The sequence below is a fragment of the Diorhabda carinulata genome, chromosome 8 (genome assembly GCF_026250575.1).
Source record: "Diorhabda carinulata isolate Delta chromosome 8, icDioCari1.1, whole genome shotgun sequence".
NCBI lineage: Eukaryota > Metazoa > Arthropoda > Insecta > Coleoptera > Chrysomelidae > Diorhabda > Diorhabda carinulata.
The window spans coordinates 5033934-5049652 of NC_079467.1; the positions used below are offsets into that span (position 1 = coordinate 5033934).

Genomic DNA, 15719 nt, shown 5'->3' on the forward strand with positions numbered 1-15719 from the left:
TGGGTACAGCAAATGGCATTGATTTGAGCCATTAGGTCAATCTACAGCTAACTGATGGAGCCCAAGTCTTATCGTTCTTTGTCAATTTGGCATTTAAACTAAAATTTATAAGCAGTTTCAAGAAGCGGACAAAGGTGTATTCGTTGTGCTTTTCAAGGAAATTCCTCGCAGACATAGCAGAAGTTATAGGGTTAAGTTTTCGTAATAAATCAATACCCAATATTAACCACAAATCACGCTTGAAAAAAACGCAGAGTATAGAGATATTTACTGTTTTATACAAATAAACACACAGAAATTACGCTGAAAACGTCGACAAGTTACCTGTACAACGGCTAAAGATGTACTAATCGAAGCAACGTAAAACTATAACAAAAAGAGCACTGCAGGTTTAAACTTGTCAAAAATTCCTCCGCGAACATATGTGCTGGTGGTATTGACAGCGCAAGCGTCGTGCAGGGAATATGCCTAACTGTTTCTTTACATTCTTATTAATGTTCTCATATATTGGTATTTCATTGTGGTTTCTATATACTTTAATATGTAGGATCCGTCACGGGAAACGGACGTTTTTTGAGTTGGTCTGACCTTGCAATTTATGCTTGTTCATCACAAAATGGTGCTTCGGCTCGGTATGTCTCCATATCGAGGAACGTTAAACCTTCGACGAAAGAGGCGTTGAACTGATTCGCCACTCCGCACAAAACTGGCATACACGAAAACGCGATGCTCTACGTTCCACAGAGGCACGATAGCAACTGAACAATGAACAAGGATAAATTGCAAGGTCAGACGAGTGACGTAGGGGTTCCCCTACAAAAAGAGGATGATTGGGGGAAACTAAGGTCAAGAATGGAGTCATGGCTGATTTTCATGTAGACCAGTGATATCTGACAATTATGATATTAAGGAAATTGGCACACTAAATCCCCGACTAAGAATCTCTAGACTCTCAGAGAAGCATGGACCAATAGCTTAACTAGTTTCCTAAAGATACCAAATCGAAACATTTCTTCGGATACTGCTATTTTTGACGTAATACACATTTGCCCTCTAAAAAAGACAAATAAAATCTTCTATCAAGCGAATTATATCTAGATGTAAGCTCCAACAAGAAACTATGCAAGGAGGTAGTTTGATGGTGTATTATTGCTGCCCAGTTTATGATGCTATTGAGTTCAGAATGTATTTAAATGTTGTGATTTTGTGCATTTCGCAATAAAGCTCAATAATATCCCAAATGCGCTGGTTATCACAAAATTGATGATTGTTATCTATTCTCCTTCAATAAAAATGCAATCGAAACAACAGACTTAATCTGAGGAATATGCATTTTGGTTGTTTAGACTGTTACGACAATTGTGTCAGAAAAATTAACTGAAAAGTGTTATGATTTACTGCCTCATCCTCCTTATCAACTTGATCTAACTTCTTCTCTAAGAAGAGCGTATTTTACGAAAAGATTATTTTTTGGATGGTTACAAAAAAATTGGGAATTCTCTGGACTAACCCTGTACGGTTGAAAGGAGATTCCGATGTAAAATAAAATATTTTTTACATAAAATAGCTTACTCATTGAAAACTACTATTTCTTAAAGTGCCTTCGAGTTTATCTGGAATGTTCAATTACGGCACAAAAAACCAGCACGGGCACACGTAGAGACCGAAACGTTTTAATAAATAATTAGTAAAAGTGAAGATTGTATAGAAAATTTGATCCTGTAATGTAATTGTATGATTATTAAAAGATTAACAGGAAATAAAAGGATCTATTTCAAACTATCTTGATTAAATTTTTAAAGTTGCGACTTGTTTTTTGAGTTTATCTGGAAAGTTGGAAACTGGAGAAAATTATTCCATAGTTTACAATCTACTCGGATTTGGCAATAGAATTATTTTATAAGGATGAAACTTGACAACGCCGCTCTTCATATCCTGACCCAAGACGATCAACAGACATGTTTCTGAGTGTCGAGATACACCGAAAGGGGAGATGGATGAAAATTTCAGTTTTAAATGAAGAACTCGAGGTAGTCGAGAACTAAGTCGAATTACAGAATGTGGAACTCTCGACAGTAACATCAGGGGCGTCGACAATCTTTTGAGAGTAGATTAATGAGTAGGATTCAATCTATAATGGTTTTCTTTAGTTTGAATGGTTTCTATTTTCTTTATTTCATGTTATAAGATCGAGTATTCGGTCGATCGACATCGAAAGCGGAAAATTAATTCCTTGAATACTTCTAAAATCGTAGCATTCGTCAATATTCTGGTGATGTCTGTAATATACATGCTCAACTCTCAATCCAGAGGGTTTTCATTTAGAATTATTTCACTGTCAATGGAATATGGGTTCGAAATTAAAATTAAAATTAAAATCTTGATAAGTTATATTTTAAGACATATAAAAAGAAATATTTATGATTTCATATGGCTTTATTGTTTTTCCAAATATTCTCCATTAAGATCAATACAATTTGCATACGTTTCACCTAATTGTCGAGGTATTTTTTCTATTCCGATTTCGGCTTCTTCAGGTGTAGAAAAACTTTGACCTCGCAGTTTATTTTTAATCTGCGGGATTGAGATGGATTCAAAGTACGAGTTTATATCTTCCATCACCTCTTCATTTGACTGAAAGTAATCGGAGGAAACCAGATCAGGTGGATATGGCGGATTAGGCAATTAATCGTAGTGCAGTTCGTTTTTTTTGCAACAATACTGGACGAATGAGCAGATGTATGATCATGATGAAACAGAATTCATTTCTTCACAAAATTTCGTTATTTTTTCGTGAGTTTTGCATTAAAATGTTGTTGGTGTGGTCGTTGGGTGCGAAACCAATGAAAAAGTAAAGTTTAAACAGCTTGCAAATGAATTACACTGGTATGCAGAAAAAATTAATCAACCCCAGCCGTAATCCGCCAATATACTTGCAGTCCACTCCTCTAAGAATCTCTTCTCCATCTTAGCGATGTCTTGATGGAACCGTTTTCCCTGTTCATCGAAGAGTGCTCCTAAATTTTCAGGGAAGAAGAAGTCCGGAAGTGTAATTCTTCATACATATTACATATTACATCCCATGACTAACAGCAATGCCTCGACGTGAGCGACGTAATTATCAGTTTTGTGGGTAATCAAAGTTCTAACACACGTTTAGAAATAGCAAGCCGAGAACGTTTTTCTTTTTGGTTTAGGTGTACAATAAACGTCGAATCTTGGAAAAGTTGTTTAATTTGGGGTTCCAATAAAACTCCATCCTAGATTTTAGGGCAGAGAACTAGGCCTTTATCTTCCGGGAAAAGTAATTTTAAGTTCGACTATCTCATCCTGTAAGAAGATGTTTTTTACTGTTAAAGTGGCGATCCAAAAAGTTGTGATTTAGTCTTAGGTAACTCCAAATCCCAGACGAAATCATATTATTTCGATTGAATGAACAGGTAAGATTGCAGAGAAACTGAATCAGCCAAATACTCTTCATCTTCATAGTCTTTCAAATCCATTTCTGTCTCTAGAGGATGAGTAACAGTCTGTAAGATGACAGCGAGGTTCACTGCAAACCATAGGTACAGAAAATGGCTTTGATTTACGAGTACCTTTGATCCATTTGATCTAAATACTGTAACAAGTCGTACAGCAAACTGATTGAGACCTAGTCTTGTCGTGGTCGCCAACTTGGCAATCAAAGTAAAATGTTTTCAATCTAATTCCGATTGAGCGAGCAGGTGAAGTTGCCAACAAAGCAGAAAATTAACTCCTTGAATACTTCTAAAATCGTAGTACACAAAAATCTTTTTAGATCGCCGAGTATGTAGACTCTTGATTTAATCTTGGGGGTCATCTTGTTTTCATTGAAGGATTTGAAGTTAAATTAAAAAGTTTATTTTTTATCCAACTTTTTTAATTTAACTATTGTTTTTGAATGTAGTGCGAGAGCTGCTTCTTGAGTTCTAAAATAGATAAATAAAAACAAATATTCATAATTCGATATGGCTTTATTCCTATTCAAAATATTCTCCATTAAAATCAATACAATTTTGCATGTATTTGAGTCAATTGTCGAAGTATTATGTCCATTCCGATTGAGGTACCTCTAAAACATGTGATTTGAACGTATCAAACGCTTCTTCAGGTGTAGAAAAACGTTGACCTCGCAACTATGCGGTATGGGACGCGAACAAATATTTTGACAGCCAAATGTTTATGGAACTAATACCCAAATATGCCTCAATCTCACGGTGTACCACATGACGATCTTGCAATATAAGTTTACGCACAGCATCGATGTTTTCTAGCACAACAGCCGATTTTGGACGACCTTTGCGAATTTTATCCACTAGCAAAGTGCGATCACGACTCCATTCAGAAAAGCAGCGAAACACGGTAACCCTAGTTGTCGCTTCATCACACTGTTGTTGGTTTGATCCACGTCAAAAGTAATAGAAAATCATCGCTCGAAAATGTTCGCGATTTGATTCCATTTTTTGATATATGTAAACAACTCAAATAGTACTAGTACGACACGTTCTTAATACGTTCACCATAAAAAATATTAAACTTTATTATGACAATGTCAGATTTGACGTATTCACATCAGTGTTGCCATATCTCAAAACTTAAGTCCCTTGGAAAAGGGACAAATATATTAAAGATTTCTATAGTCCGAGTGCCGTATACCTATTGACAAGATAAAGTGATCTATCAAGATTAAGTACTTTGAAAATTAAAATTGTATAGTTATTAAATTTGATGTGTTACTACTCGTAACTAATTTAAACTAGAATATCCTCTGTTCCTGAGCCGCTTTTTTGTGATTTTAATACCAATGTAAGTTCTTTTATGTATATCGTCCTATCTATTTTCATCGGTATAAGTTTTTAAATATCGGTATCAGTTACATTTACTTTACCTTCTGCAATTATACATAACTTGATTGACTACCATTCGCCTTTGACGCATTTATTGATTGATAAGTTTTGAATGGATCGAACTTTCTAGGTTCAACTGAAGAGAACATGATTCGCAAGCATACATTTATCCCATTTTGTTTGATCAATAAAAATCGTTGAACTAAAATAAGTTCACGAGAATGCGCCCTTAGAGAAAAAAAAATTGATGATTCCTCTTCTGTCACTCATGAATCTGAACTTTTTACCGACGATTTCGTAACATTCAGGTCAGATTGTAAATTTGAATCAACAAATACCAAAAGTGGCGGTGGAGTTTTTGTTTGCATTGAGAAAGTACCCCACTACGCCAACACTTTCGACCTGTCGGAACGTGCTTCCTGTGGTTGATGTTATTGGAATCAAGACTGTTTTGTTGGTATTTTTTTTTTAATCTCTTTCCCTCAAGTTTGAGCTCAGATGTATACGATACATTCTATAATACTCTCACAAACTGTGTTCACTTGTTGAATAATGATGGTCTTGTTATTATTGGCGATTTTAATAATCCTAAATACTATAGGATGCATGCTGATTCAACTAATTATGATAGTTTTGTGACTTCCTGAAACAACTTACTTCACCAAATTTCTTAATGTTACAAATTGAACAAAGTTATCAACTGTCACAATCGTACTCTTGAGTTAGTTTTCAGTCGGAATCAACTTTCAGTAAGCAGATACGTTGATCAGTTAACCCATGAGGATGGATTCCAGCCCTCCCTTTCCATCACCAGCGAATCCGAGGTACAGCTTTCGAAGGGCTAATTTCCCTCAACTCCACAGCGATTTACTCAATATCAACTGGTATCAATTATTGTTTCAAAAAATTCCCTTTATGGTTTGACAACGACATTATTTGCATTCTTAAGATCGTCGTCGGTTATAAAAATTTACTAATTACCAATAATAATGTTGACTACATTGAATTTAGTAATCTGCGAGCCAAAATTGTTATAAATTAATTTTATCATTTTATAATTAACATTGAGGAGTATAAATTAACTTTTGTTTATGGGAATAAACTAAAATTGTTATCAATATTTATCCTCAAACCCACACTGTTAGAACATTTTAACTTGAACGATCCAGCGACTAGGCGTATGTGGTCTTGCTTGACATTCCTTCACAAAGAGTATTAGAGTGGACTTTTTTGAAAGTCATAACTATTTCAAAGAAACTATTAATATACAAATTCATTCGAACATTGTACATAAAATATATAACTGCTGAATTCATATCGTTTCCACTGGCTACACTAGCGCTATTTTGGCGAGTCTTCGTATTATAATTTGCTGTTTACAGCTGGACACTTTCTCAACTAATCCCACAAACAAGACGGTTCTAGTTACCTCTACCCTCCACAGTTGATTGGATTAGTATTAGATTTGTTCTTGGTAGCAGCATTGGCAGAACTATTTCAGGAAGTGTACACTAAAGCGTTCTTTGTAGCAGAACCAGCGCTAGTGTCGCTGTTCTTAGTAGCAGTGCAAGAGAACAAGTTCACCCAGTTCACTGTACTGCTTGCACTGGATCTAGAGTCAGTTCAGTCAGTGCAGTTCACGACAGTGCAATAAGTGTAATCTGGAAATGGTGGCACTACATCTTCGTCATCGGATGGATGTAAAATATCAAAAAGTACTAAATCGTTATCCATTATTGTTATTACTACGATGCCTGAATCACATCAAATAACCCCAAATACAACAATCAACAAATGCTCCATTGCTCTCTGCACTATATCGTTCTTTGTATCCGAACTAATTCTATACACTCATGAACTGGCCTGCACTGGTCCAGTTCAGTACAGTTCTAGTGCAGCTACCAAGAACAAACCTATTAAACAAACAGACCTTACAAAGTCTGGATATATTTTATATCGCCTAAGATGATCCGTTCCAAATAGGTACTACGTCATCAGCGCCGATTGAATTGTTGATCCTGCAAATTCCTAAATTTTTTCGAATAAAAATTTTTGGTTGAAATGTTCGAAGGAGGTGTAGCTTGCGGTAACCCGAATACCTGTTTTCGGACATATTTTCAACCCTCGATAAAAATTATAAATATTGGCCATGCAGATTTTTTTAAGGAAATTTCCTCCGCTTTTCGAATCTTTTTTCATATCATTTATATCTCAAATAGTTTTTGTGATATAAGCAAAAAACCAAACCCATTTTTTTTCTTTAATTGTTTTATAACTTTTGTAATTTTTGCGAGCGCATCTTCAATTTTTTCAAAAACTTTTTACATGCGATTACGAATCGAATGTTACCTAAACCATATTTTCAAGAGCTTGCGAAAAAGTTTTGACCTAAAAAGCACTTGTTGACTAAACTATACTTTGCTGATCATTTGTGGTAAACTGAACCTTCATTTTAAGCGCTGTTGCCGCTTTTACTAACAATGTTTAATATTATACACCAACAGTCTGTTTTGACATAATAATTTCATATTTAAAATTATTCAATTTTAAAAACAATGCACAAATATAACCCAGACAGAGATACAACCTCTTGTGTGTAAATTTACTCACATCCTGTTGGCAACCATTAGGATCTGTTAATCATGGTGTTGGGTGATACAAAGCGTTCCTTAGTAAGCTACATAACTTAAGGATTTTTATATTCATTAAGATTTATGATACGCGATCCTAATGGGGACCCACATCATAGTTAATTGACTCCAAGAGTTCCTTAGAAACTCGAAATTCCATTAAGGTATCAAATTACTTTTATTTTATATCGACGTGACTCTAACGACCATACATATAATTATTTATAGCCTTTTGGACAATAGGAGTTTAGTATTTGAAATTGGTCTCTAAACATACGCGAGGACTTCAATAGTCTGGCATTCGTCGAGTATAGTCGTCGAATTATTGCAATCAACTTTAACTAATTATTTTATTACTTAATAAATAGTTCATTCAAAAGTACTTTTAATGTTTCAGTACAAAGAATATGGTCAACCATCCATTAGTTTTAACATCCATCAGCATCCATAATAATACATGTAGTGAGTACAACTATAACCCAGTGATCATTCCCGTCCATTATTCCCGATTGGGGTTAGTCCTTATTTAGATTAATTACCAGCGTTATCCTTCCATGTAATCATACACTACAGTGGTGATCCTGCAATAATTTTTGGGTAGGTGTGATCAGAACAAACTGCTGGAACAGACCTATTGAATCATTGATAGATTCTCGTACTAATCATAATTCATGAAAATGTATTTGAAATAAAATGCATTTTCCTGAAACAAATTTTAATAAATCAACTGGATTCAAATGGATAACATAATAATTATATATTGCACAATAAATTATGATGCAACCTTTATTGAATTCAAGATTAAAACCAACCAGAAAAATAACCTTTTTTTACAGGCGACTTTGGCGTTTCTGGAGGGGTTATACCAAGTGTATTATTGAAAATTCCATTATCTCCTCCGCCGTCGTTTCCAACCAATGTCGAAGATCCACCCCCATCTACAAAAAAAAATAGAAAAGTTTATTAATTTGACAGATTTTAAAGACAACAAGAAATATTGTTGCTGGTGGTCCCAGAATTTTGGCATAAAAAAAACAATAGAACGTGGAAAAAATCGTGTAGTATTGAAAATTACAAGGATTGTTCAGAAGTTCAATTTCCTTTGACAATCACCTTTGATCAGTTATCATTAGTAGGTGTCATAATTTTTTGAAAGTTGTGCTCTTTTGAGTTTGCTGCCTAAACGGGCACATTTTTATCTCCGGTCTTCTCCATGCATGCAGCCTCTAATATTATAAGAGTACGTCGCATGGGTATTAATGACTAGTGGTATCAACATTTTTCGAGAAAAACAACAAAAAACTTTATATTGGCATGATGAGGAATGTAAATGCCTTGGAGCTATGCTGAGGCTGTTATATGTTGCTGACACACGAGGAGGGCAAAAACAAGGAGGGGGAAAGAGATGCAGAGGCAAAAAGAATGAGGAAGTCAGAGAGAAAATTACAAAGATTGTTCAGAAGTTCATGCTATTTCAGTATTGTCAATATTATTGAGCATGTAAGGTCTGCTATACTGAAAACTTTTATCAATAATAATATTTAATTCGACTTGAAAGTTTAAAAGAATATTTGCTTTAATTTTTCGTTATAAATTAGTTATTTTTTATTCATAGAAAAAGTGTTATTTTTGGTAAGAAGCAGAGGTGACAAAAAATGTATACACAGCCTCTCGTGGTGAAAAGGAAGATTTAACAGTCCTGGTTACTACAAGTACTGCTGGGAATATGGTGTCACCAATGATTATTGTCTCTCCTTACAAGCGTGTTCTTGGAGACATTGCCTCAAGTATTCCAGTTAAATGGAGTATCTGAACCTCAGACAATGGTTGAATATGTACAGCCACATTTTAGGAATACATTAATGCAATTTCGTCAATCCATGGCTAGAGAACTAATTTTCGTGCTCAAAATGGAATACAGTTAGTAGCTCTTTCCAAATTCCACTCATTTACTGCAGCCACTTGATGTAGTTGTATTCAGGCCACTGAAAGTTGCACAAAATGAAATTCCAAAAAGAAGAATTGAAAATTTAGGTATTAGAATGCAAAAAAATTTCATGAAGTTTTTTAAAAAGCACTTGCCCACATAACAGCCGATATAGTTAAAAATGGATTCCATTGTACTGGATTTACCTTTCGAGGTGAAAAATATACAACTTCGAAAAAAAATAGTTTCAGTTGTGTGTGTTAGGAAGACAACAGGAATTGGAATAATGCAATCGAAGATACAAGTCTTTGGAGAAGACCTAGTAATGAAGATGTATCAGAAGAAAAAAAAAATCAACAGACAATCAAAATAATGAAAATGCAACCCAAAATCGAATAAATTAACAGATTAACGAAGCCATACCTCGAAATAGAGAAAAGGTAATAAAATCGAAATACGAGAAAAAGCGATAAGCTCAGAAAAGTTTTTTTCAGGATTTCCTCATTGTCAAGTACCAACTTCGTTTACAAAAAACTTTATTTTGTCCGGATCCAAAACGATAAAAGAAAAGAAAACATTTCCAGCAGTTGTAACATCTGAATCATTACGGTAATATTACTATAAAAAGAAAATTAAAAAAAAGAAGTTAGAAGAAAGAGGAAAAAAATGAAACTGAGGCAAGAGGAGATTCAGGACAGAAATAATCTTAAGAAATCTGAGAATACATTAAAATGGAATAAAAAGCATGACGAAGAGTCTGAGAGTTCAGATGAAGAGTGGCAAGAAAGTGGCAGACATTCTGTGAATGTTCACAGAGTGGTAATGTTTTTGTAGAAGATTTTATTCTTGCATCGTTTTTGGGAGGAAAAAGAAATAATACAAGCTTTAGATATGTATCTGTAGTTCAAAGGATCTTCAAAGAAGAAATTGAAATTATTTGCATGAAATCTGTTGAACACAAAACAATTTTTGAATTTAATGGGAAAGCCATTTATTTCATCCATAAAAAGGCAATATTGCGAATTTTACCAATCCCTGAAATTTATGAATCAAAGAAATAAATATTAATTTTCTTTACCAGTAGACATAGTTTAGGGATTTTTGGTCAAAGTTTGGATGTTTTATTTATAATATTTGATATATTTTGTCATATTTCATTCAAATAAAATTGTTTATTTCAATAAATTGTCAAGCTTAGTTAGCTCACCATGGTATTATTTTTAATTTTGTTAAAAACTAATATGTCCATGTATAGGATGTCAATAAATAGTTTCCCATTAGAAATTGATGTCAATACGAGAGTTGTTACTTAAGATTTGAGATATGGCAGCACTGAGGTGAATATGTCAAATGTGACAACGGTCAATTCTGATACATCGGCGTTTGATTGACAGAAGTGTTAAAAAAATCAGGAAAACCAATCGCAGAAGACGAATCATTCTCCACCACAACAATGTGAGATCTAATGATTTCTTATTATTCCCGCAGATCAATAATAAATTCCAATGTGAACTTTTTTTACATTTGAACAAGCGATTGATGCATTCAATTCACATGTTTTGGAGGTACCTCAATCGGAATGGAAAAAATGCTTCGACAATTGGTTCAATCGCATTCAAAGTGTATTGGATCTCAATGGACAATATTTTGAAAAACCATATCTAATTATAAATATTTGTTTTTATTTGTCCATCGTAAAACTTAAATAGCAACTCTTGTAATAGACTTTTTGTAGTAAAATTTTTCTGAATCAAAAAATAATTTCAAAAACAAAACAAATGGAAAATCATTATGGCACATCTACAGTGAAATATCCATCAAATATTATACCAATGAAGATCAAATAAAATATTTTTTATAATGTGTATAAAATTATGACTAATCTAGTTATCTAAAAGTGTCAATCACTGATTGTTTATTTCACCAAAGTTTTTTGCACAGATTTTGTTTATAAGTTCTTGACCAGTAATAGTATTTTATCCAAAATAGCAGGACAAAATGTTTTTTTTTGTAAAGCTTGCAATTATTTGTGTGCAATATTTTAACACACATTGTTCATATGCTAACCCAAAAATACTAGCAGCTATTTCATTTGTGTAGCCTCCAAATACACTGGTATTCTAAGGAAGTTCTAGAAAAACGGTACCTGCAGCTGTTATAGGCGTTTCTGCTTGCTTTAATAGAGAATTTGTTTGCTTCTGTAAATTTGCTTCATATGTTCTAACATCTTCCATAGTCATATCAATCCATTCATCTATCCAAGCAAATGCTTGTCTATGACCTAACAGCAGTACTTCTCTTATACACTGAAATAATAAGACATAGTTCTTTGTTAATCAGATGAAATATATTAAATGTACAGTTCTTCAAAATAGTAGCATGCTAATTGAAAGTAAATAAATACCTCAAAAAGCAAAATCTAATTTACTAGGAGTGAGTTTCACTTTAAATATAAGATGAAAATTTTTATGTTGAAATTGATAGAAAACAAAAAATTTTCTTAGCATCTTTTTTTAAATCAATAGTTTCTTAATTATGCGCGATTGAAAACTTTAATGTTTCTTGAGAAAAAAACACGTTTTTAAACAATGTTTCATGAATAACTCAAATATTTTTGATTTTATCAGAAAAAGTGCAAGAATCTTGAAAACTGGAAACCGAATAAATTGTACTCAGTAGATTTTAGTCATTTATAGAGGAAGCATAACTGAATAGAAGTCCATTAAAATATATCCACATTTATGAATAACCATCAGGAGCACTTTGTCTTGGATAACTGAAATAACTGTGTCAAACGTTTTGTATATTTTATTAATTTTCAAATATTCCACTAAATCCAGGACTTTTTTATTCAACTTTTTATTTTAGCAGGCGGCTTATTTACATTGCTTCTTTTGAATAATTTCTAAGAAAGTCTACTTATTTATTTGTTTGGTTTGTTTATTTTCTAGAATTTTTGGAATTTTTTAGAAATATATATATATATATATATATATATATATAAAGAGTTTCTGTAGAGTAGTTTAGTTCTGTTTATAACAAATAATCATAGTAAACAGTCAAAAAGATAGAAAGTAATCGAAGAATTTAAATAAATTATTTAAGTTAGTTAAGTGAGAGTGATAAGTGATTTATATTATGAGTTAGTGTAGTGTAAAGTATTTCAATAAATTAAGAACGTAGGAGACAGTGTTTATCAATTCACCTCACAAATAGAAATCGTTTAAATAAAGAATAAAATATTACAATACTTACAGAATGAATAAAATCTTCCACTTTTGTTTGTAAACCAAATACTTCAAAAGAAGCATGAACCAATTTATAAGAACACATAATTGGTTGAAAGTTGTTTCTCCATCCTTCTACTAAAGGTCCTCTTTGTGTTTTTCTTGACTGAAAGAACCTTGGATCCTCCTCTTCTTTGTAATGTTTGGCAGATACTTCATCGTAAGCAATATCTATGTAATCAACTGTTCTGTCCACTAATTTTTCTGGAGTTAAGCCAAGACACTGTAATCAAAAGTATTATTACATCCAAACATGTACAGGGAATCCCACATAAGAATCGACACAGAGCAGATTCGTATAGGGGACACTATTGGGATTTACCAATTTACCTGTATACCAAATTGTATCCCTTGTAGTTTGTTTGCAGAGTCGTTTTGGCTTTACAGCCGCTCTGCACCTATGCCTAGAAGATATTTTGTACAAGACATCTCACTATTCTGCTTCCAAAATGCGAAGAATTCTTCCAAAGGAAGATGAATGACAAATTGCTAAATTTTATTCAATTAACATTTTTAAAAATGTCTTTGAATATTCGATTTTTACTTGAAAATGACACAGTAATATGAAAAATAGTAATAGTAATAGTAATAATAAAAGTTTAAAAGCCAAAGTATCCACAGTACAAAATAATTTTTTTAAATGAATTGAGAGATAAGAAACTTCTGTGAAATTTTTACAGGTCACCCCTAATCAACTTCTCAACGTTCGATGACCTTCTACTTACAATTACTTAATGCCCTTAACAGTCTCATAGTGTGTGACAAATTCGGTATTTTTAAGTTAAAGGGTTGTAAAGAAATATATTTTTTGTTTCGAAGTTTCAAACCACTCCTTTGAGGCCCTATAACTCCTCAGGGATGTAACTTAGTAAGAAGGATATTTCTGGCGCATTAGTATGATGCAAGATTCAATTGCTCTTGATGTTTAGTCTCCTGCACATTATTGTTTTTCTAAGTCTCAAGAGCCTCATGGTAAAAGTGTTGGTTTACTGGATCTTAAGAAAATAATTCTAGTGAGTCATTCCCTGCCTGTCAAAAAATTAAAAATCAGGATGGATGCCTTGAGGTATTTTGCAGGGGCCATTCCCTATCAAAAGACTTACTTTTCATTTTTCATGGCCTTAAGGCATTTTGTGTGGATCCTCCTTTCCTGTCTAAAGGATATAAAACAGGATGCTTGCCTGGTGGTATTTTGTACAAGCCCTCCCCTGTCAAAAAATACAAATCAGAATGCATTAGATCTTTTTTTGACTTTGAAGTATTTTGTGTGAGTCCTTCCTTGCTTGTCAAAATACAAATGAGGATGCAGTAAATTATTGAGTTGCTCTTTTCTTTTGTTTTTTTTTGTCCTTGAGATATTTTGTGTGGACCATTCTCTGCTTGTCAAAAGAATGGAAATCAGGATGCACGTCTTGAGGATTTTTGTAAGGGCCCTTCCTTGCCTGTCAAAAGAATATAAAACAGGATGCTTGCCTTGAACTATTTTGTATAGGCCCTTCCCTATCAAAAAAATACAAATAAAGATGCATTAGACCTTTTTTTGGCCTTGAGGTATTGTGTGTGGGTCCTTCCTTGTCTGTCCAAAGTTTGAGTTGCTCATTTTTTTTGTCCTTGAGGTATTTTGTGTGAACCATTCCCTGCCTGTTGAAAGAATACAAACCAGAATGCATTAAATGATTAAGTTGCTAATTTTTTTTGCCTTAAGGTATTTTGTGTGGGCTATTTCATGGTTTGGAGTTTTGTTTCATGAGGTGAACGTTTCAAAGAATGAAAATCTTTATTGATTGATTAAAATATGTCAAGGTAACTTTCCCTAGCTAAAATCTATTGTACGGCTCAAATTCATCTGTTTCTCGATCAATCTGATCGTCAAGCAATGACCTGAAGGAACAAGTTAATAGATTTTGCCTATATTTTCGTCGGTATTTGTAGTTCAAGATCTTCTCTATCTTGCATTGATTATCATCCTCTTGTAAATACCTTAAAACTTACTCGAAATTATGCCACTCATTTTTAGAATGTACTTTAAAATACAGTTGAGCAAAAACAATGCATAACCTATTGACTAGATCAACTTCAAACTTATAGTAAATGTCTAGCACATCTTCAGCTATTGCTTCTCCAAGTTGTGTACGATCCCAAATCATCGAATGTTGAGCTCCCTGATATACCTCTGCTTTATGTCAGTTCTTATGGGGGACACTCTGTATATGTCATTAGTTTACAGAGTACTTACATTTTCAGTACATCCATTATTGTTATCATATTTGGTTTCAATTGATATGTTAAATCTTGGAATGAAAGAACACTAGAAGATAAACAAATATTAAGTGATTAAAATTCACTCATTCACCTAGTTACTTACTGTATATTCAGTTATAGTGAATGGATAGAAATTCCATGATTTTTCAGTCACATAAAATATTTTTGGTATGACGGATTGTATCCAATAAGGAAGTCGGCTATAATAAGAAATTTTCGATTTAAATAAATGATGTGGTATTTTGTCTTCATCTACATTAACCTATCTTTTAGATAGTTTATAAATAATTCATTACATATATTATAAATGTACCTAGACAGATGAATTCTCTTTTCTGTAAACTGCCCTTTTCCATGTTTGTCATCTAGACATTCTCTGTTTTCAATTACTTCTACTCCTTCCCCATCTCCAGATTGTTCTAAACTATGCCTTGCTATCATATACAGTTGTCCAATATGATACTGTTAAGAATAAAATTCAAATTATTTTATTGGTACAATTAAACTTTATTTTTACCTCTTCGACACTCATGGGCATACATATCCTGTATTCTTTAGTTAAAACCATTGTAATAACAAATCGTCAAGCAAATATTTTATATTAAAAAGGGATATATAAATAATTAATCAATATTAACCCTGCAAAATCAAATTCCTTTATATTTCTTTGTTGTGAATAACTCTCTTTCTGTCAGTGTTATTCACAAAACATACTACAGTATTGTCAACCGAAATAATCCAGTAG

General features: G+C 33.1%; 1 protein-coding gene across 1 annotated transcript; it reads right to left on the bottom strand.

Moving 5' to 3' along the window:
* Positions 1–8203: 8203 nt before the first annotated feature.
* Positions 8204–15698, bottom strand: LOC130897202 (cytoplasmic phosphatidylinositol transfer protein 1). Its single transcript, XM_057805941.1, has 7 exons — positions 15492–15698; positions 15288–15436; positions 15078–15174; positions 14949–15020; positions 12681–12935; positions 11572–11731; positions 8204–8436 (listed from the first exon to the last, which is right to left on the bottom strand). The coding sequence occupies exons 1-7, from the start codon at positions 15540–15542 to the stop codon at positions 8300–8302; spliced, it is 921 nt and encodes a 306-aa protein (XP_057661924.1). The 5' UTR covers positions 15543–15698; the 3' UTR covers positions 8204–8299.
* Between the last annotated feature and the right edge of the window lie 21 nt (positions 15699–15719).

Bases quoted from the DNA above. Each gene is read 5' to 3' on its own strand.
- LOC130897202 (XM_057805941.1), bottom strand. From the start codon at position 15,542: ATGGTTTTAACTAAAGAATACAGGATATGTATGCCCATGAGTGTCGAA. The intron at 15,175-15,287 runs GTACATTTATAA...TTCTTATTATAG, and splicing joins AAGAGAATTCATCTGTCTAG to CCGACTTCCTTATTGGATAC. The intron at 8,437-11,571 runs GTACCGTTTTTC...TTTTTTTTGTAG, and splicing joins AACGCCTATAACAGCTGCAG to ATGGGGGTGGATCTTCGACA.